Source organism: Nannobrachium achirus, assembly GCF_963921795.1.
Source record: "Nannobrachium achirus genome assembly, chromosome: 12".
NCBI classification, from domain to species: Eukaryota; Metazoa; Chordata; class Actinopteri; order Myctophiformes; family Myctophidae; genus Nannobrachium; species Nannobrachium achirus.
Genome location: NC_137832.1, coordinates 43,749,397 through 43,773,619, shown reverse-complemented (window position 1 = coordinate 43,773,619; position 24,223 = coordinate 43,749,397). Strand labels below are relative to the sequence as shown.

Here is a 24,223-nt window from a genome sequence, read left to right as displayed (position 1 = left end):
TCAGATGTACTAAACAAAGAGCAGAGGTCAGGCAACATGAAGAGAAAAACACTGACTCCTTGTTAAGAGTCCTGCATGGGGACAATCAACCACCCTCCCCCCAAACCCAACAACGGTGGTTCCCCAAACTTAATTTGCAAACATTAAGGTCAGACCAGAACAAGCTTCCCTCTTGCCAGGAAATGTCTTTGGACATTCTCTCTCTCTCTCTCTCTCTCTCTCTCCCTCCCTCTCTCTCTCTCTCTCCCTCTCTCTCTTTCTCTCTCGCCTGCAGGGTGTCTGAGCGAGGAAGCCCCAACAATACCTGATCTGAGGGTGGGGCCAGAGGGAATTAGACCCCTGCACCAATCTCCTAACACAAACACACTCATGCATGGGTGCACAAAAGCATGCACATGCACACACTCAAATGCCAGGAGGGCGCACACACACACACACACACACACACACACACATCGTTCTGGTGTAAACGTGTGTGTGTGTTATGGAGCTTTGTAGATTCAGGAGGTGGGGATTGCCAGAGAGAGAATTCAGCCAGTCTGGGGAGGCAGAGCGTGTGTGCCTGCCTGGCTATATAGACCCTCTGGAACAAGAAAACCCAAGAAGCAGTGGCAAAATATGCGGCAAATACATACAGAACATCATGCTTACTATACCCAAGTCCATATGTTCTACAAAGATCACATACCTGGTACACAGACTGCAATATACATGTTGCCTACTCATAGACTATGACATAGTACATACCGGTAGACCCTAATGTGTACCTACTGACATTACACACCATGGACAGTGTTTCCTTCAAATTGGATTAGAGAACAGAAGATGCTAATCAAGTCGCACACGCGCACGTACACACACACACACACACACACACACACACACACACACACACACACACACACACACACACACACACACACACACACACACACACACACACACACACACACACACACACACACACACACACACACACACACAGTCAGCGTTAGAGCTCAAACTGAGCAGTGAATGGACGGTGTGGACTGAACCATAACAGCTGGATTTTTGTGTTGTAACAGGAGGCCCTGATGGGAAGGGCATGGGCAACCACCATAACCATGGTAACAAGTAGGTAGGCGTCATATGAATGAGAGATCCCCCACCCTCCCTCTGTCTGGAGTCTGGACCGAGTATTAGTACAGTCAAGACCACCCAAATCTCTCTCATGCTGATCAAAGAGTGTGTAGAGAGGAACAATGTGGGGATTCGTGTAATCTTGTGTAAGCTGCCTTTACAAAAGACAAAGTATGAGTTCAGGAGTTTTGACCAGCAAAGAGGGGCTTGGTCTGATAATCAACAAAGCATTTTGCAGGACAAAACCCCATAAACACGAGCAAATGCACACACACACACACACACACACACACACACACACACACACACACACACACACACACACACACACACACACACACACACACACACACACACACACACACACACACACACACACACACACACACACACACACACAGCAACATGGTTAACGGGTTGGCGTGACAGACTTGAGAAATGTCCCTCGAGTGAGACTACAGCAAAGGAAACCTACTGTTTTCCAAGTGTAATTGGCATATACCTTATTCACTTGAGAGGAGGTGATTGTGTGCAGTTGAGGGGCTCATTCTATGAGGGGAAACACATACTTATTGTTTTCAAATTTCAAATGTGCAGAAGCGTGGTGCAATGCTCCAGCACAATGACTGCAGGAGGCCAAAAAAATAAATACGTCCCCGCGTTTCAGACACTGGCAGGAAAAAAAAAAGGAACTGGCATGAACTGAACAGGAACACACACTCACACACGCACAGGACGTACGACACAGGAGCAGACGTAACCGATGAGGTAAAGATGAGGTAATAGGCACTCAACCTTTAGTACTGGACGTTGGCCAGTATTCATGCAGCCAGCGACACTGTAGGCTTCACAAAACAGCAGAACAGAGAACCACATTTACAGAGGGAACCAAGAGGTCAACATCAAAGTTGGCACGCACTTAAATCAATGGCCATATCATAATCTCCCTTCCTCGCGGCTGCCCGATTTGACGTTCAACCCCCCGCCAGCGTTGACCTACAGTGTCACTACTCTGCTGTGTGATAGCTACAGTATACAGGGACGAGAGCCTGGTGACAATACTGGCTGGTGCGACCGGGCCAGCAGCGACTTTAATGTTTCCCAACGGGCCCATGGAGCTGGTTCACACAGCAGGAGCGCGGCCCAGGAGCGCCTGGGAGAGTCGACGCTTGGCTGGAGACAATGAAGGGAAAACCGTGACAGCGTGGCGGCCAGGGTTGAAATATGGCAGCCGCCCGGAGGAGGCAAACAGCTCTGTTGGTGGGGAAGTTAGAGGGGACACGGGGGGAGAGGTATGACGGCACGGGGTGGGCGATGGTCGGAGTGACGAGGGAAGACATGGAGAGTAGAGGCTCGAGAGAAACGATAGAGCATTGGTTCTCAACCTGTGGGTCGGGACCCACTGGGGTGCCCCCAAATTATTTTGGGGGGGTCCCCAGATGATTAACTTAACATGCAATATTGTTTTCTCTCTCACAGTAAACAAACCAAAATAATGTTTAAGTGTATAGAGGGTATCTTCACATTTCTAAAGTGACAATTTAAGGAAGTTTTAATACCTCTGAAATGACAAATTAGACATTGGCCAAATTGTAAAATATTAGAGGCAGAAATTGTTGCGAGGCGGTGTGAGCATTTTCACAATAGAACTGTGTTATACAAAATGTAATGCCTCAACTCTTAATGCTTGTAGGGTGGGGGGATCCCCAGATAAAATATGATTATTTTGGGGGTCGCGGCCTGAAAAGGTTCAGAACCACTGCGATAGAGGAGATAGGGATGGGAGAGGGAAACGAGGACGGAGATGCCAGGGAGAGGACAAGGAGGGGAGGAAGAAGAGGAGAGAAGAGAAGGAAGGCGGGTGTGTGTGTGTGGGGGGTGACGACTGACCTATTGTCTGCTACCCTCAGCCTTGTTTGCGAGAACGGAGGGGTAGTTGGGTTCTCTAGGAGGCCTCTCTGACCCCTGGCTTAGGAGAGAGGCCGGCAGCAGGAGGAGGGTCACGCATTAAATCACACAAGGAGCATTGGGGGGAGGGTGCTGGGGTGGGGGGGTTGGGGTTGGGCACTGGGCAGCACTTCAGCTGCTTGGCTGATGAGAGCCCCCTCCCGTTATTTCTGAGGGTTTAATGAGATGATTTATGAGGTGATGTTCTGCCAATATAGCTAGTTGCCAATTTTATTATGATTTGTTGGTGATTGGTGTATATGTTACAGTACGTTTGGGTAACTCAGTACGTTCATGGTAAGAGCGCTTGTTTTGTCGTTCACCACACACCAATCACCACCAGATGGCGACGACAGCCATTCACTAGTGAAGGCGCTGACGTCACTCGTTTGCGACTCTCTTTCTTTATTTACTAGCCTAGCTCGGCAGTGTTTAGCCATTAGCTTACTATGAGCTAGGGAGCGCTCCATTGTAGTCACTTGGACAGGGCGTTTATCGTGGGCTTGAAGCTTGAAGTGGGCTTGAAGTTATAAATATAACGATTGCATTCACCACGGCTTCGTAACTCGCGCGGCGCTCCGCCGGCCGTGCGGCCCTGGCCCGCTCTTCGCGGCCAAGGTCCAAGGTCCGCTGGCCTTCGCGCCGCTTGCAATGTCGTGGACAATCGAGCGGCTCCGCCTGGAGGACGTTGTTGTGGCGACCGCTTGTTCCGCCCCGTGCCGCACGACGAGTGCTCCGTTTCTCGACCGTACTGTTTCTCTATCAAACCGTGACATATAGATTAACACATTTGTTTTAAATCAAGGGGTGGGGTCAGGTTAGCTGCCGGATGAGCTGAAGAATGCTAAAGCGACTGTCTTGAGAAATATCAAAAGTTCATGTTCAAGTCTTTCACTGATAACGTGATCAACATGTAATCCATCAAACAAAATAACATTTAAACGGTGAAAATAAAAATCCCTGCTTTGAGGGTAACTATTCTGTGTTTGTTTTTGAGCGATGTTAACCGCTCCTACTGTACATCTGGCTTTGTCTATGTGTATGTATGTATGTATGTATGTATGTATGTATGTATGTATGTATGTTATGTACAGTATGTATGTATGTATGCATGTCCGTCTCACACTTGGCTCATTGGCCAAGCTTTGCAGGACGCTTAATGAAACTAGAAATGCAGTTCCTAGAGAAACTGTGTGGGCTTGCTGAAAACACACAAAACACGCAAAGTATATAATGGGCAGTACAAAAAGATGGCAGTAATATAAATGTTAAGACGAAATTCATTTCCCATAGGAATTCACTGATTCCAAAATCAAAAAGTATAACAATTGCTAATGAAAACAATACAAGCAATGACAACTGTGTAAAGCTGAATAAGTTGAAGTTTGAACGAAATGTGTAGCTCAAAAACAAAAGACTAGTTTCAGGTGCCAAAAAATGGGGATAGGACAACTCTAAGCTAAAGCGAGCCCACAAATAACTCATAAAAGGCAGTTTCACACTGGGTGTGAAGTGATTTTTGTTTTACACCTGTAGTGATGGAAGGGGTTACAAGTAGGTAGCCCTGTTTTCAGTCCAGTTCAAACCAGCTCCTGTCTCTGTGCTGCCCTTTGAGACAGAAAACAAGCAGCAGGCTCGGTTTGTGACTAAAGCCCCACACAGGATATGACTGCCAGGTCTCAGACTGAGAGGATCAGCTCCTCAATATATACCGCTAAGGACAACTTATGAGTTTACAGACCACTGTGACCTCAGCAAAGGAAATTGGCATTAGAGAGAGATTTATGAAGAACAAGACGAACGGTACACATACAAGGGAGAGGGAGGTAATGCCAGGAAAGAGAGCGATGAAACAATGCATATTAGCAGAGAGGGAGGCACAACCAAACTAAGGGGACAAAAACTCAAAAAATCTGAGCAACGGCAGGATCTAGGGAGGGAGGAGGTCTGTTCACTTTGTGCATAAGGCAACCCAGGCAGTGGGCTGCGTCTTTTCGGTGGAATAGTCTTGACACATTGCAGGAAACGTATATTGTTCTCTACAAGCTGTTTCCCCCTAATAATACAAGAAGGGGCTGTGCAGATCCAGAGAGAGGGGGGGGAGCTTCCATTTACTGGAGACAAATGGTATATGATGGTGAGAAAGTACTGGGCAAAGAACACAATAAACTAATAAATATTGGGGTAAAAACATTAGGATCGTTGATCATTCTGCAACGGCAGGCTTTGTCATTATTGACTTAATTTGATGTACTGGTGTCCCCCACCCAGTAGCTGGATGTCATTGTGCGGCAGGGGTAAGGCAAGTACTCCTAAGCACCACTAGACTTTACAATCAGATCTAATTCAGAGGCTATGTTTCAATCTCAACATGCGGTGAATCGCAGCATGTTTAAATAATTCCTCAGACCATTTTGACTGCATGACAGCACTGCACCATCTTGCCTATTTTTAAAACCGTTGGATGATGAGATAAGACAAAAGCTGGTGAAACCCTCCCAATAAACACACTTTCCAAATTTAGATAATATGCCATCCTTTGGGGATATTATGTCAATTTGGTGGCGCTGATGGGCTGAATTATTTCCTGACAATAATGGTCCATCCAGGATTCAACGGCATTAGATAGTTAGTCTCCCTTTTTTCACTATGTTGCGTACAAGTTTCACAGACACATGCATCATCTAGATTGTCTATGCTTTTGTGTTTGGTGATTTACTGTGTATAGACAGTATCAGCCTTATGAGGTGTGTATGTGCACGTACAATTTTGTTGAACTCCATACACTAATTGCTTGTTAGTAGACACTGGGAAATGTCTGTTAAGAGAACACTTAGTGGAGCATGGGAAGCGATCCTATAGGACAGATCGTAGTTTTGGACGGTTGAGCAGGAAAGCGGAAAAGATCAGAGTGATGCTATCACAGTATGTCTCCTCCTGTCCCTCTTTCACCCATTCCTAGCCGACCACCACTGCCTACCACTTTAAATGCATGCCAACGAAGAAAGAAAACACCATTTAAAAATGTTGAAGTAAAAAAAAAAAAAGAAGAAAAAAAAAATCTATATAAAAAGGGCACGACCCAAGCTTATCGCAAACTGCCAACTAGCACATGTTATGGAAACAACAGAGCAGAGTGCATTTGGAATGCAGGGCAAATACAGTCGAGGGTTTTCTGTAGTTCGAGGTGGAGGGGCCACTGGCAACAGGAAACCGTTTTGTTCATCTTAAGGGCCACAGGAACCCTCAACAAGTTCTCGGAAGGTCACAACACAAAAACACCACTAATACAGAATACAATTCAGCTGACAAGAGACGATATTTCATCCACTGGTGCTGGAGTGACTTATGTGTTGTTACTGCATGTACAGTATGGACAACATCCATTGAGCTGCAGAAGGTTAAGAACCCAAGCGGATCTTGAGCCTTAGGATACTTAGGGAGTGGGGAGATTGTGTGTCCTGAATACCTACTGTGACCATGATTTTCGTAACACGCCGGCTCAGCGCTTTTATACAATCTGGCTGTGTGAGCCTCAGCCTTCAAGGAAAAACAAGCTCACTGTCCTCTGGTGGAGCCTTGCAAGATTGTGTAGAGCAGAGCTCCGGCACGCCAGCCCACTGTCTCCAAGGACTGAATGAGAAGCGGGCAGGGGGTCTGAGATCCTGGCCATGCAGGGAGAAGTGGTGAGCAGGCTGAGCTCTGGTCAAAAGAGGGAGGCCGAAAGGTGAGTGGATTGAGGGTGGAAGAATTAACACTCAGCAAAGGTCATGGTTATGTACTAGGGCTGGGCAATATAGTATATATATACATACTTATTGTAATATCACGATGCGGCATAAGCGTCGTGTTTTCCTGGTTTTAATCACACAGTCTTTATTTTATACTCTTAGAATGTGTTAAGATTTAAATACGGTAAATATCGAAGCTCACAAAGTGTCACATGTTGTGATCTTGTAGATCTGTGAAAATGCAACAAGTTGTGACTGTGTGAGTTTGTATATCGTTTTGAAAAAATGCATAAAAAATATATTCAATAGTGGTATTTTGGCAAGGTACATAAAGTGAATGGCTATTAGTTAAAAAGTAACTGTGTTACTAACCAAGATACTAGATTATAAAAGTAAATAGTGACTTTAAGTAAGTTTTACATTTAGCATAGTTTACATTTTTGTGTTGAAAAGTAGTAGTACACACACACAACAGAGTAAACTGTTGATTTACTTAAACAACATAATCTTGAAATCACTGTTTCTGCCTGTTCTGCCTGGCTGAAGGCTCATGCTTGGACTCAAGTGTTTAGTTTGTTGCCGATTCCACAGGAAACAAACACACAAGCTCACTCACTTCTAGTTCAGGGGTTTTCAACATTGACATGTCATCACAGTTCACCAGGTCATTAATGCACTGTTACATGGAACACAAAGAGAAAATGTCACTTTCCTACATTACTAAATGCATGGTCAGGGACCACATGCAAAACCTTCACGGACCCCGAGTGACCACCTGTTGAAAACCCCTGTTCTAGATCAAGATGACGTACCTGGCCATTCAGGGTTCTGCTTATAATGGAAACATAAGAAAAGAACCATCACACATCTTCACAGGTTCTGGAATTATGGAACATTCTAGCCTGGTTACCCTTCGATGCCAAAATGAGTCTCAGACTTGAAAATGTTAGAGCACAAGATCATGGACTTAGAAGAAAATATGCTCTACATACCGTTTAGTTACGTGGCATTATTACCTTGTACTCTCTCTGTGGGAATGTGAGCACAGACACTCGCCTGTGATGCTCCTCTTCCAGGAAATGGCTTAAAAACATATTACCCTTATGTGGCCAACTCCCACTGTGAGGAGTATTGTCATTAAACCTGGCTTATTTCAGGTTAAAATGAATTTAAAAAACAATGACAAGATTTTTAAAGCTGAACTCTATAGCAAACAGAATACAATACCTATAATCCTGACTGTATGATTATGGGCTGCGTATTTGGGGTTATAGAGAGGTCCATACTGCATAGATGCTAATACTGGTGTCATTCAAATACTAGAATGCACGATTATGAATGATAATCCTGATTATTTTGCTGAATACGGTAATCATGATTACTAATGACAACTAGAAAGATGCAATTGGAAATTGCAGGTGTGGTTGCCATGACGCAAATTGAAGTTCACAATTTAATTTTCCCCCTTCAAGTCAATGGGGGAAAATAATTCACTAATAAATTAATGGCCATATATGGAGATCTCTGTATCAGTCCTTGTCACTGTATCAGTCCTTGTCACATATACTGTATGGAGATCCCTGATGTTATCAATATTAAGCCCATATTTTGGAAAGCCCATATATGGACATATCTTGTCAGTCTCATGTGGTCTATGATGTCAGACATCTATGATGTCAGCCATCTACATAGTTGGGAAAAGTTTAATTTGTATTTAAAGTAAATGGAGAAAATTAATTCACAAATAAAAAAAGCTGTAAGTAATAATGATTAATTTGTAAATAGATTATTTGTAGGATTATGTTATTCCAAAAAGGGAAATCATGCTCAATATAAATTAAGCCAAAATGCAAACGACAATTTAAATGTTTTTATTTTTAGATACTATTATGTTAAATGAAGATACTTCTACTCAGTATCAGCGAGCGCTCAATAGTTAAGTACTTGTGCATGTTTGTGAAAACAAAAAGTGGTATTCTGTACACCCCAAAATGTGAACATGTTGCAAAGGGTACTGGGAGGCCCTGCAGATAGCTAAAGGGCCCAGACAAATATCCAGGACTTGGACTACAAAAGATCTCATGCTCACCAGAGGATTCTATCAACACACACAAACATGGTCTTGTTCAGTTTATCCGACTGACCCTGTCTGTTATCTGCAAAAGCAGGATCCACGTTTGATCACACAAATGTCCACTCAAACTGAGTCACACACAATACAATATACAGAAGCGACTAAATCTCTTGATACTGTTGCACTTCTGAAAGCTAAAACTATGTGTTTTATAATTTCTTCCCCCTCCTGGAATACATTTCTTTAGATGTCCTTGTGTAGACAGTCAATTGACTGTACAGTATATCACCAGTAAGACTCCCTAATCGGGAGATAAGCGACCGTAGGTCGCTTATCCAATATAATCACAGAGAACAAGCCTAATCCTAAAATACTGTTTTCAACTGTTGATACATTACTCAACTGAAGCTGAGTGAAAACCACTTCCTCCAGTGAGGATTTGGGCTAATTCTTTTTTTTTTTTACAGTAAAACCTCAATCATTTGGGCTAGCATTGGTCTGAGAAAGGATAAGGTTCCCTCTGACCCACCCTCTCTTCTGCTACTCTCAGCAGATTTTCAACTTATGTAAAATCTTCATTTTATGACTATGAAGCAATTTGAGTTGCATTTCTTGATACAAAAAGTACTCTATGAACAAAAAGTGTTTAGTGTTATATAAATCATAACGACCGACTCTGGATCCATTATTTAATAGAAAAGAAGGGAAGAGAAGAGCAGAGAAGAGCAGAGCAGAGCAGCGGGAGGTTCAAGAGAAGAGGGTATCACAGAAGCAGGATATCCTATTAGCTCAGCCTTTCTCTGTTGTGTACGATTAAGGTTATCAGCTGAACATACCACACCTCTCCAGAGGTGTGTGTGTGTGTGTGTGTGTGTGTGTGTGTGTGTGTGTGTGTGTGTGTGTGTCTCTTTTATCACACTGCTGTGACTCTTCCCACAGCACTGGACAGCAGGAAATAGTGGAGCGTGCAGGCAGGCAAGACACCTGGGTCTGTTCCAATAGGAAGCATCTGGAAATGAGTGAGACTGGACGCAGTGTGCTCTCTCTCTCTATTATACACATGCACAGACAGACACACACACACACACACACACACACACACACACACACACACACACACACACACACACACACACACACACACACACACACACGTATCTCTCTTTCTACCTCAGTCCTTCCCACTCTTCCCTCCCTTATATCTTCCTCCCTGGCACTCTATGCGGGTCTTCATTGTCCAGGGACAAGCTGGCTGCATCATCAAAACATCATGCAAGTAGACCACACCTCACGCACGCACGCACGCACGCACGCACTATGTTCGACTTGCACTAGCTGCCTGTTTTAATTTAGTGGTCTGGAAGACCCCCTGAGACCATACAGGGGCGGGGGTCTCAACAGTTCAGAGCGTGGTGTGTGTATGCGTGAGTCCAACCCACCCTCCTCTTGAGACGATCCCTCTCTCTCAGCGTCAGGGTGTCAGCCTTGGCTATGACAGGTACTATGTTCACCTTGCTGTGGATGGCTTTCATGAACTCCACATCCAGAGGCTTTAGACTGGTAGGGAGGAAAACAAAGAAGACACGGTATAGTGAGACAAACAGTCAAATCTGTCACACAGAAACGATGGGCATTATGTCCTATAGCATGGGATGTCATCATTCAAGAGTAGCTACCGCAAATTGTTTGTGTCAAAAAGGCCAAGTGTCAACACAGGAATGTGTGTATTAAGTGTGTTTACCCATGTCCAAAAGGAGATATGAAGTAGAAGCAGCAGTGCACCCTGTTGTCCACTATATGTCTCCGGTTCAGGCCGCTCTCATCGTGGAGGTATCGTTCAAACTGGTTGTCAATGTACTGGATGATGGTCTTAAAGCTGAGATCAGAAGCAGCAACAAGCACAGTGGCATAGAGCAACTGTCTATTAAACACTATTTACAGCAAGCACTGAATGAGGTCTATAATGGCTTAATAACGATGTAAGGAAAAGAGTCACTTAGGGAGAACATGAGAGTGATGCTCATTCACAGTATGGGATGTAGCTAATCCATCAGACATCTGAACAACTTCCACTAATAACTTCCTTCAGGGCCACTAGGCACAGTAAGAGTCATTATATAGGCGCCCGGCACTTTCTCTCAGTAGCCAAGACAAGTGCTGGCCTAGATGTATCACTTCACTTTTCATCTAGCTTCTAGATACAAATGTTTGAGATATCCCACAATCTGAATCCTTCTGGTATACTGTAGATAATTCCTTTTCATATTCCCTTGTACGCAGTGACAATTACTTTATTTCACATAGGTCAGTCTAGAGACAAGAAAACAAGGGCAGAGAGACAGGAAAGACTTGCAAGACAAGACAAGGTCAGATTTGAACCCAGGTCCTCACGATTACACAGAGCATATTATGGTCTGTGCAGTAACTGGCTATGCTACTAGGAATCAATTACTTTTGAGCTGATTCAAAATCTGAATGAGATATTCCATACATTAGAAGTTGTGCGGTGCTCTCTTCTCAGGATTGTTAGACTTTTAAGAAACAAACCCTTGATTTAACTATACCAATTATGCACACACGCACAATGGTGCTGTGCGCATGGTCCGCTTAAGAACCCAAACCAGCCATTACAAACCATTAGGTTCCCTCGCCGCTCAAGTTAAGTGACCCAACAACCACAGCACACAGACCCCAGGAACATTAAATAGTGCAGTAACACAGCTGCTGGAGATATGGAGGTCACGGTTACATACGGTGCATAATTGTATACACAGAAGAGAATAATGCACCATCCATCCTATTCCCAGTGTATGTTTATATATAATTACATGAATGTAATTACATACATTCGCAGGATATCCTCAGTGCTTATTTCAAAATGTACCCCCATGGGTTCATTTCATTACACACCGAGTCAACACTGGGGATTTTTACCATATATCGTTACTGTGTCAAGTGGTCCAAAAGTGTTACTTTTCAGGAGATGGACCTGTGTTCCAATGGATCCAATATAGTCCTTCTATAGCTCTTAATACTTTTCATCGGTTAAATACAGACTTATTCGTTATTGATATACTGTAGATTATATAGATCTGCTATCTTTGCAACTTTTGTGTTACAATGTCAAACAATGAAGTATAAAGTAGAGAAATAATTTACGAAATATGGATGCAAGGTTTCTGGCAAACAGCAATGATATATACATTTTGTTATGCAAAGAATGTAAAGGGGGGGGTGGGTGCTTGGTGTGATTGTCTCTTTGTCTCTAAGGTTTTGTTTTTGTTTTTTCGCGTGGGGAGGAGAATGCAGTCCCAGGGGTACAAATACAGCCATGTCAGGACAATCAACAGGAAATGGAACTGGGACTGGGAGGAGGAGAGGATGCAAGGAGAAAGAGAGAGAGAGGGGGGGGGGGGGTTAACAACCGCACCACTGGCATGAGAAGGAGATGGCATACACCCATGTAAACACACACACACACACACACACACACACACATACAGTACATACACACAAGAAGGAAATGGAGGAGAGGACAGTCAGGGAATGCTTGTGGGAGGAGAGGTGGGAAACCGGGGGACAGAATTACGAAGAAATTGGAGTGACTTGGCTAGGGAGAGGAGAGGAGGAGGTGGACGAGGGGGAGGAAGATAGAAAGAGAGAGGGCACTATGAACAGGAAACACTTGTTATCTCTACTAGCTCCTACACACACACACACACACACACACACACACACACACACACACACACACACACACACACACACACACACACACACACACAGAGGGAACACACCAGTCCTGGCTGTTAATGGCGTCTCCGTATCCGGGCGTGTCGACCACCGTGAGTCGAAGCTTCACTCCCCTCTCCTCTATCTCCACGGTGGACGCCTCGATCTGCACCGTCCTCTCGATCTTCTCTGCGGGTTTCGGGAAAGCGGGGAAAGAGAGGGTCAAAATACAGCGGCAAGTTGTTCCATGACCCGAGGCGGGTTCCTAGCTATTTCAATATCATCCTGTTGGACTGGGAGGATCACATCTTTTAATATGAGGCTGAACCCTGCCTCGGGTCACAATAAACCGGTGGTTCTCAAACCTTTTCATGTCAAGGACCCCCTAATGTATGTAATTGGCTGCGGACGCCCATCTGAAAAAGATGTTGTGCCAGGGGCTAGAGGAAATCTGTATTGTTCAAAATATATTCTACATTTTTCACAACTGCGCCACTTAGAGAACCTCTGCAATAACGTACTTAACGTGTAAAAAACAGTAAGACTCCCTAATCCAGTGATAAGCGACCGTCAGGTCGGCAACCTCATGGTGGTGCTAGAAGAGGGGCATGTGAGAAATGAGGTTTGGAGGTTGTGGTTTGCCAGCCAAGTAGTGTGTGTGCAAAGTGGTCCGTTTATAGTTCCGTATGTTAGATTTTGTGTACGTTTTGGGTGAGAGAGGACGTGCAGTAATTGCGTCAACATGCTAAGTATGCTTGCCGACCCCCTCTCCACTCCAATTCTGCTCCCTTTGGGGCCACGCGCCACATTTGCTCCTCACAGCACAGAGCACACAAGAGCAGAACAGAGCAATTAAAGCACAAGCAATTCTCAGCGCGCCCCCGACCAGGATTTCACTCTAATGTCTCTGTCATCCACAGTCTTTTTATCAATACTTTGTGTCAGTTAACGTTATATCACCAGCCAGTCAAAGGATATACGTTTCGAAACGCAAGTGAAACGGATTTTGGCTGAATGTACCACACTCACCTGGAGTAGCCTCCATCCCTCGAATCTGGTGATTAATCAATAACCAACAGGATTTAATATTGTCCGTCTTATTAAAAAGGACAATGTCAACATAAAAAGGAAACTTAGATGGGGTCTTTTTCAGCATATTAGGCTAGACTAGCTTTCCATGTCCATCCAGGATCACTGCCGTTTCACTTTACCATGGGCTCTTGATGAGAACAGCGTTCAAGCCACGGACAGAGCTTTCCATGCTGGTATCATAGAGGTATAAGAACAACATATTTTCACTCTTTTTGCAGAGGATACGTTATTTTCCTCACTACTGCCCCTACGGTTGACAACGGTGGCCATGGGTACTTCTTGCTACGGACAAATCCAGTACATTCAGTTGAGAGGTGTACGGTAGCGTCCGTGTACGGACTGTAATCATACGCCCAAGTACAGACAGGGAGAAAGAACAAACGGACCAAACGGAAGAAATCTCTCCGTTTCTAGTGTAGACCTGCGGTCCTAATGTATTACAATGCATGGTACTTAAGCAGGAGGAGTTGGGGTTGTTTTGAGACCAGACAATAATCCAGGTCAAGTCATAAGGTAGGTCTAGGGGTGGGATGGTGGGGGCTGTTTTTCAGACTAATACAAGAAACATTCCCAACATTCCAGTTAAAATAATGCTCCGCTGGAGGCACTGGAATAGACCTTTCTCTTTTATTACAGTATTTGTGCAAGTGTTAGTATGTCTGCGTACGTGCGTGCGGTTACCTGCAGCACCAGGGATGTAGCGCTCAGGATAGAGGTCAGTGAGAAACAGGCTGTTTATCAGAGTAGATTTGCCCAGGCCAGACTCCCCTGCAGACAAAGACATGACCAAATAGTTACGGTACCACTTGACTTGCAAATATACAATATACTGACTGACATTTAATAATTGTATACTTTCAAAATTGTTTAAAAATAGTGGAAATCTTTAAAAAATGTTTGACAATGTATCAACTTTTATTTTTCAACATGGGAAAAGGCCTACATTACATGTACTCAATAATGCAAAAGACAAACCAAACAGCCTGCACATTAAACTCCTAGAGTGTAAAAACAGACAGAAGGGGAACAAATACATTCTCAGGATTTTTCTGAGATACCATTTATTCTTTATTTTTGTAACTATTGATGACCGCAAATGTCATCAAAAGGTTAGATAAAACACATATCAAAATATGTACTGTATAAATAGGTGTGCCAAGCAGTAAAGTAGTCCCTGTTGTCCGACTACTAACACACCACATATTCACTATTGTGAAACATGCAATGACATTACAGAAAGAGAAGTGATACTAGTTTGACGACACATAGGAACAGTACTTATTTTTAAGATTTATTTTTGCTTTTATGCCTTTGTTACTAGGGATAGACAGCAGGCTGAAAAGAAACGGGGGACAGAGATGGGGCGTGACATGCAGCAAAGGCTGCCGGGATCGGGACTCGAACCCGCGACACACTGAAGGGCTACACTGAGGCCAGGTACCTGGACCGCTGCGCCAGCGGCTCAGGCCAGTATTTCATCTTTGTCACTCAGTAATTCTATTCTATTATTATAGGCAGGTGATCACATACCAACAACCATGAGGGTGAATTCAAAGCCCTTCTTCACAGACTTCCTGTGCACTTGGTTTGGAAGGTTGGCAAAGCCTACATAACCTGCTGCCTCTGGGAACTGTCCAGCACAAAAAGATACACACATTTCAGCGTTAGGTTTGCGTACATTTCAACATAATCACAAAATGCATTTGTAAAACAAATATGTTAAACTTTTATGTTAAGAGTTCAAACCTCTACATATAAAAGGCAATTCTTTATTTAACATTTAAGGGCTACCACAAATTATATGCACTTTGGCAGATAGGGACTTGTTTTGTTGTGCAGCAACGTATTTAGTTCCTCCAAAAACATTTGTCATCTCTTTATGAGGTGCCTGGTCGAAAAGTGCAAGTGGGTGTATGCACGAAAGTGAGACTGATGGTGATGCGTAAGATAAAAAAATTCCAGAGGGCAATAAAACGCCACTTGTGAAACGCTCACGTTTAAACAGGATATCCTCTCTGGATGCCTGTCCAAGGTTGTGTGCTATGTGAGATCTCAAGTGTTGTGAGTATGTGCCAATCACCATCACCGTATTGGAGTATTCGTCCCTAAGGTATTTAGTCAGTCGTGTTTTCAGAGTGTCAAGTACAACAGCTGTAATGGGGAGGAAATTCCACCTTGCTCACCTTCCCTTTCTCTCCCGACTGGGACATGGCTACAGCTTCAGGATGCTTAGAGGAAACCTGTTGGTGGAGAAGAAGAACGAATGAATACCCTCTCAGACTTTATATTTAGCAGACAGTTTCTAGAATGGTTAGAATGCCCCTGAGAGCGTATCTTCACACCACAGATTCATCAGGTTGTGCCAATTTCTCTCCAGGAGAAACCTCCGAAATCCTCCTACTACTGCACAATTCCACAGCTTCCATTACGTTGGACTATGTTTCACATCAAGAGCATCGATAACGTTCACATTCAGGCTCCATCTCCTATATTACAACTTACCAAACATTAATGTTACCCTACCCAACACTATCACAGTGGACAAAGCAGTGATTAGTAGGTCTGGGAGGTCCGAGGTTGGTTCCCAGACTTCATTGGTTGCACCCTATGGGCTGTCAGACCCAAGTGCCCAATTTACGCTACGGCTTGAACAGATGACAGAGTAATGAGCCTGTTTGATTAATTAAACCCATAATGACCTTACAGGAAGAGCCAGCTCAATTTTATCACCCACACACACTGGCCTTTGACAGGTGCAGTGTGATAAGAATTAGAAGGAGGCAGGCTAGCGTGTGCTGCCAAAGAGAGACGCACCGTTTACACCAAGTTAGTTAGTTACGAAAGGCACAACTCAAAAAGGCCTTTCTTCTTTGGTCTGTGTTGAAATGCCCAGCATACCAAGCAAGCTTTTGTGGACACTTGGGCACCAATTTCACAATGTTACGGTCAGGACGTGAGATGGTACCAGAGGCCTCTATATCTACATGAGAGTGGGCAGCGATCTCTCATTCTGACAGGGAGGTTTCATCGAGACCACAGCCAGAACAATGGATGTTTATCCCACTGGTTCCTGAAGCCTTTCCTATACAGGACCACTGTGCTGGGGGGAGGAGGGAGAGCACGTGCCTTGCCACCGACCACATTCACGACCGACCACATGTGGAACAGCAAGACAGTTTGGGGTGAAAGGGTGGGGAGACAGGGGCAAGAACTGTGTCTGACTGTCAAAAGGTTATTTCAGTTAAACCACCAGGATAAAATTTGAGAGCCATGTGGGCAACTTAAGTATGCTTAAAGAAAAAAGTGTGATATTAAAAGAATGGCCATCCATCTTGCATTAGTGTCAAAACAAGACAAACAAGACAATAGCTGTAGTATAATATTAACACAATATCTTACAGAAATAATTTAGAGTGAGCTGGGTGTGTGAGTTCATGTACATATAACAGGTGTATGCAAACACACACACACGCGCACAAACACGCGCGCGCGCACACACGCGCGCGCACACACACACACACACACACACACACACACACACACACACACACACACACACACACACACACACACACACACACACACACACACACACACACACACACACACACACACACACACGCATGTTATTACTGGACAGGCTCTGTGGGAACCAGCATTAGTCTGGCGGCAGATTAATTAAAGTGTTCCATTATGGCTGCGGTAATAACACAAAGACAACACTACAGGACAGACAGGCAGGAGGCACACCGCAATAATATCCACTCAATAATGGCCACTTAATCGCCCCTGCTTCTGTGTGCTACTGAAGTGCATGCACATACACAAACACATACGCAGCTATGGACTCTGGCCAGCCCTGAGGGAGATTTAACAATTTGGGCCAAAAGGGAAAACTTACACCAAAGTAAAGTCAAAGTCCCGGCATGTGAAGCATATCTACGTTCTTAATTTATTATGTTTAGAAGCCACAAAGCGGCAGTGGTAGTGGTGGAACTATTCACCTTCCTGACACAATGTCAGGGGTCTACTTGCTTTCTTCCCTTATGAGACTGAAACAATAATATCCCATAATGGTGATGGTGACTGTTTTTTTATGACTATGTAATAAACTGCTAAAACATTAGGAAAGTATTTTACACCAGTAAATATGTGATGTGATCATGTGACAATAAAGTGGAAATTGAAAAAAAAAAAGAAAAGAAAAAAACTACAGTAATGGCAATTTACTGCCATGTGATCCAGCCAACAGGGCATCCGACCCCATGGCAGGCCTTGAATTGGATGCATGTTTTTGCACATGCTCACACATGCTTACAAAGACTTACACAAAATACACACACTCACAGCTGGAAGCTTGACTGTAATAAATTAAGCCTTTAGTTTGGGGCCACGGGTAGCGGTGGTGGATAAAAGTAATAAAGATATAATACTAGAGTGAGGGCTTTGGTGTAGAAGTACTTCATAATATGAGTCATGAAAGAGGGGGGAAAAAAAGAAAAACATAACAATAGGCGGAATGAGTGGTCCTTTCAACCTGCAAGGAAACCAGCAGGCACGTTCATAACACACTGAGAGTTTAAAGCACAGGATGGGCCTTTTATGATGATGTGGACAGGACAGGAAATGACCAAAAAACAAATGGGAGTCCAGCAGCAAGAAAATGTTATCATAACAGTGCTATTGACACAGCTACTGTATAACCAGAATAGAGTCGTGGAGGAAAATGACTTTAGACTGCTCTTTCATTGTCTATGTGTGGCCACGTAATGCTGTGAACTGGTGAGATCACTGAGATGCAATTCTAGTGTTTGGTCAGTGACAGGGGTCTCCACTCTCCACGTCTTTAGTAAACAGAAGATTCATCCATTTATCAACTTCAATATTGTGTTCCAGTTCCAATTTTGTCTCATCACTTCTTGGTCTCATCACTATCCAATTCCACTTGTTTATCTTGTATCTTGCATGAGTTCTCTCTCCTGATTGGATTACATTGCTATGCTGGCCTGAAAATGTATTTTCTGTTAGTGTTACTGTGTTTGTCTGTGTTTACTAAAGAGCCCGAGGGACAGGGTGAACCCTGTTACAGAGCAAACACCCTACAGAGAAATATTGCTTTCACCCCCTTTAAGTTGCAATAATAATAACATTTATGAATGATACTATGGGCAAGTTGGGCAACATTACACTTACAGAACTTACAGACACATATTCAGTGAGGATCTGCTTTGTTGTAGTGTGACACGAGTAATCTGATATCAGAATACTAAGCATTAACTAAAAAGAATTAAGAAAGATGGAAACTCCTGGCACACCCTCATGCCACCTGGATCTGTCACGGTGAACTATTTGTTTTTCCATTCACTCTAAACTACAAAAAACCCAGGAAAACGACTCCCCTCAGTTCGTGGAGTCAGACTAATGTCTTCCCTTTGCTCTTGTGCAGGCCAGTCTTTGTGAGATAAGACCAGGGGAAGGGAAGAGGTCAGAGAAGGGTCACAGAACTGCCGAAGGAGCCAACGAATACTATCTCACACAGTAGCCCGAGATGTCACTCCTCAGATAGCCAGGTAAGTTATCTGTGGTCAGTTTGCCAGCTCCTGAATGAAGAAGGTAGTAATTTGGGATAGGTATGTAGCAGACACGTACAGGCATGTCGGTATAGGTACAGCAGCCATGAGCCTGCCATTATGTTCTTAACATTCGCCACTCAGCATGAAGTGAAAATGCAACAGTTTTCACTGAGCCAAAAGATATGAGCCAAGATGGATGATAACTCTTCAATAGTGGCCCTTTGCCACGTCTTAACTGAGACACACACACAATGAGAATGTATTATTGTTTCCCTTTGTTATTGTGAAGTTGTCTAAACATTTAATTTATTTAATGGCAACAGTCAAAGGTCGAGGATTAATCTGATGTTTAAAGGCCATGTTACTGTTCAGTAAGAATCTACTGGAACAACATGAAAGTCACTTGTTTGAATGGCTAGCCTTATACTATGCTCAGTTGGCAGAGGGGATTTTGGGCTCTATTGTGCTGATTTTTGGTAAAGTATACATTTGAGTATTAGAACAAATATGTGACTAATCTTGTCTAATAGCTATAGGCCTATACATATCAAATCCAAGGCCTATATAATGTAACCACATTTAACCAAATTAGGACATTATTCTAAGAAAACGTTTACATTGAGTGGAGCTGGACTTAAATCATTAAAAAGTATGTGGACATGTGTTGCAAAATGCTCTAATCTAACGTATAGGCCAGTGAGTAAAATAACTAACCTAAAATCTAGCCATATCTGTGCGAGGCAAGACTGATGTCCACCACACCCAATTTGTGGCTGACTAACCTTTTCAACTATGTATCATCATTAGTATCAATGTCATTACTAACAATTTGTAGATAAGTAGGTCCACATTAAATGATTATGAATAGCGAGTGTGATATAACTAAACATAATTTGAGCGTAGTAGTACTGCACTGAAACTGTTACATGTCAAACTTTAGCATGCAACAGTTGTTACCGCGAGTGGTGGTGTCATATTACCATAAACTTGTCCGCACTCTCACAACACTCTTCACTCCTTCTTCGACTCGTAATGTAAAAGTGTGAAAACAAAGAACGTTTTCGTGGCCTTGTTCTTACCTGCGCGTAACTTTGAAACAATGTTTATCAACAGAAGTGTTGAGCCCCTCTCTCTCTCTCGTCTGTCCCAGCCCAGAAAGGGATACCCGGAAACCGTTCCAACGATTCCGTCATTCCGCCCATGTCTGTGATGCTCTTTGTATTCGGCTGGAAACTGTGTGCCACCGGAGCCATTACGGCTCAACGTCACAGCGACGGGTCCGTCTGTAACCATGGGCTGTTTGAGCCAGCATGGTTGCCAGTGTACGGCGGTTTCTGTGTTGGACAACTGCTTGACTGGCGTTGGGGTGTTTGGTCGAGTGAGTGTGGATGTTTATAGGCAGTATAGTCAGTTAAGTTCTCAAACATTTTCATGTCAAGGAGGACCCCCAAATTGACACTTATTAGCCCGTGGACCCCCATTTGAATAGATATGTCAGGGACCCCATAAGAGAAGAGTTTTATAGCTCTAGCAGTGTTCTCAACCATTTTAATTTAAATTTATATTGAAGAATGTATGTGTACAAATGGACCTGCATTAATTTTGGTTCCATTTATACACTCTCAGTCAGAGTTACAAAACCAATGGTCCATTTGGTACTATCATTTAGCTGTGGACCCCCTGGAACTCCCTCAAGGACCCCTGGCTGTGGGTCCCCTGTCTCCACTTTGAGAACCAATATGATGTAGCCAACAACTTTTCTGTGTAATTAGATTTGTTCGGGAAGGGCGTGATAATTCACCATAGAACTGCGCGTGCAATTAATGTTCTCAGTGTGGGCCATGATGAGCCTGACAAGGCTGATTTAACAGTAGGCTCATAATCATGCGTTGAAAAATCAATAACAAGTGCATCGATGCACTTGCCGCGCGTCATTAACGCGTTGCATGACGCCTACCCCCTCCCCAACCAACCCCCAGTCCTATTCATGTTAAATAACACACACACACACACACACACACACACACACACACACACACACACACACACACACACACACACACACACACACACACACACACACACACACACACACACACACACACACACACACACACACACACACACACACACACGGTCCTCTGGAGTCTGGAGTGGACCGCTAAGTCTCTCAACTAACTTCCTCGCCTTTTCATTGGTGCGTAGAGGATGCGCTCCCATCTGATTGGAGGGAAGTTTTTCCTCTAGCTCCCACACCCCCGCCCCGCAGATATTCGTGGTCCTGTGGTACTGTGTGATTATTCCAGTTGTTTTTACAACCCGTCAGCAACTAAAGAGACCTAGAGCTGCTGCCTCTGATACTCCGATTAATGTAGCGACTGATGCGCGTCTAACCGTTTGACTCTCCCTTCTTTACATCGAGGCGAGTAAGAAAGCGCAGAAATCAACAGCAGGGCCACATTTGCGCAAAGCACCGAGAGATCAGGTGGAGAATTGAAAGTTTTAGGACTTTATTAATTGAAAAAAAGAGGTAAAATGTCGGGCGGACTAGAAATCATTGGGCTGGCCCTGTGCGTGCTCGGTTCGCTCCTGGTGATGGTTGCGTGCGGGCTGCCCATGTGGAAGGTGACGGCATTCATTGAGGCCAACATCGTGGTGGCTCAGACAATCTGGGACGGTCTGTGGATGTCGTGCGTGGTGCAGAGCACGGGCCAGATGCAGTGCAAGGTGCACGACTCGGTCCTCGCGCTCACCCACGACCTGCAAGCGGCCCGAGCGCTCACCATCATCTCCTCTGTGATGGGCGTGCTGGGGCTGATGGTGACCATCGCCGGGGCGCAGTGCACCAACTGCATCCGCGCGGAAAACCTCAAAGCCCGGGTGGTGAACGCCGGAGGGGTCATCTACATCATCAGCGCCCTGTTCTTCCTCGTTCCTCTGTGCTGGATGGCCCACAACATCATCTCGGACTTCTACAATCCACAGGTGCCCGCGTCCAAGAAGAGGGAGATAGGCGCCGCGCTCTACATCGGCTGGGCGGCCACGGCGCTGCTGCTGATGGGGGGCGCGCTGCTCCTCTGCTCTTGTCCCTCGAACGGGAACTCTGGATACTCAGTAAAATATGCGCCGACTAAACGATCAGCCACACAGAACGGGGAATACGACAAGAGGAATTATGTGTAGCTTCGGTCCCCGCCGCCATGTTATAGGACAGTTAGCCGGTGCGTAAAAGTATCCTGCAGCCTTTGAAAAACTTTCTGATGGACGTATTTTTGCACCTGCATTTTAAAAGAATTTGAACAATTGAATCAATGGGAAGCACCTGCCATTTTTTACACTGGCCTTCCAACACTTGGAACACCATTTTGCAGATCCTTTTTGTATACAGACAATAAACTGCATGTTTTGGAGATGGAAAGACTCAAGCGGTAGCTCGTGACAAAAAGGAATATCTTTGTTATAGGTACCTGCTATTTTTCCACTTTTTTTTGTAGCCTATTTTTTCTATAAGCGCTCGAAATTATTAGTAGGCCTAGGCCTATTTTGAATTGTTTACTGTAACTATACCGTATTTTGTTTTGTTTTTAGAGAGTCTTGCCATCGCATATATCCATTGCTCTTTCAAGCATATACAGGTATGTGCCATCTTAGCACACGTTTGTACAGTTACTCTCAGAATGATTGCACTCCCAAACATTCAAAGACTATTTTTGGCCAGTGGATTTACGCCGACATGAAGAGACTCGTACATTGTATAAGCAATGAAAAGAAGAACGTATATGCATATTAAAGCCAAAATAAAACTCAGACAGCATTGTGTATAGTGCGTAACTTCGGGTAATAGCATTGACTGTAATATTTGAAATCTTGACACCCGAAGAGCCTGGGGCTGGAACCTGTTGTTTTCCAGCATCAACTGTTCCTTTTCTCATCTAGCAACTGCAGTGCAAAGTTTTTGCAACATTGTTGCTGTGCTGGGTGTATTTCTATTTCTTTTCATTCATTGTAGGAATAAACGCTGTTTTCCGTTGGTTTGTGGATATCTGTTGTAATGAATCATTATTCATGTATTTGACGATGCAATATTCTCTTTTTATGAAGATTAAACTGACTATATTGTCTCAAACTAAAATCAAGCCTATTATTACATTACACAATGTGTTTGATAACCGACAGAGGCAGGGAACCAGCTTTGATGACCTACAGCAGTGGTTCCTAACGTTTTAGCTCGCCTCGTGACCCAAAACAGAAATTAAACGTTTGCCCGGGACCCAAACTAGTGAACAACAGCAGATCTACAAGCTCACACTACCTCAGTGTTGTGAGCTTGTAGATCGGCTATTTTCACCACTTCTAATACACTAATTTATGACATGTCTTAACTTTTTTCTTTGATTTAAATTTTGGGAACGTTTTTTTATAGCCTAGCCTACTTAATAAACAAAATGTAGAAAGCAAAAAACAGTAACCCTTAAAAATCTGTCCGCGACCCACAAATGGGTCCCGACCCAGTGCTTGAGAACCAGTGGCCCTACAGTGACATTATGGTGGTGGTGCGTAGGCTATTTGCGTAATGTAGGTTCCCACCGTGGACCCATGAACCCCCATGGCGGGAGCAAGTATTTTCGTTAGCTATAGAAATCCAGATGACAATGCCCATTCAGCGAGAGTGCCGAGTGGGGCTCTGCTGCTCAACTCACAATACTCCACTGCCCCACCCCCCCTTTCAGACCAGCTCCCCCCCACAGTACGCGGTCATGAAAGCCGTTCAAATTAGAGCTATGGCGAATGTGCGTCTTGTCGTCTTCCCGCAAGTCATTTTATTCAGTCATCCTCACAATCCCATCTCCCGCCTTTAGATGCTGCTGTGATGAAGAATAGTGTTGAGCCAATCAGACTCAGAGCATCAAGGCTGATAAATAATTGTAGCCTTATAAAAAAAAAACGTCTTCAGA

General features: G+C 44.1%; 2 protein-coding genes across 2 annotated transcripts in view; one reads left to right on the top strand and one right to left on the bottom strand.

Annotated features, from left to right (window-relative positions):
* LOC308295187 (septin-2) overlaps positions 1-20,429 on the bottom strand; it is a 29,359-nt gene extending 8,930 nt beyond the window's left edge. The window contains exons 1-7 of the mRNA XM_080738182.1: positions 20,348-20,429; positions 15,879-15,935; positions 15,226-15,325; positions 14,377-14,463; positions 12,669-12,792; positions 10,613-10,747; positions 10,311-10,428 (exon numbers count right to left, since the gene is read on the bottom strand). Coding sequence (XP_080594308.1) covers positions 10,311-10,428; positions 10,613-10,747; positions 12,669-12,792; positions 14,377-14,463; positions 15,226-15,325; positions 15,879-15,905 — 591 coding nt within the window. The 5' untranslated portion in view covers positions 15,906-15,935; positions 20,348-20,429. The remainder of the gene's footprint in view (positions 1-10,310; positions 10,429-10,612; positions 10,748-12,668; positions 12,793-14,376; positions 14,464-15,225; positions 15,326-15,878; positions 15,936-20,347) is intronic.
* Positions 20,430-21,803: 1,374 nt separating this feature from the next.
* On the top strand, positions 21,804-22,451 carry cldn5a (claudin 5a; the record flags this gene model as incomplete). The annotated part of the gene is made up of 1 exon (XM_080738932.1): positions 21,804-22,451. One exon carries the CDS (start codon positions 21,804-21,806, stop codon positions 22,449-22,451), a length of 648 nt encoding a protein of 215 aa, XP_080595058.1.
* Positions 22,452-24,223: the final 1,772 nt, after the last annotated feature.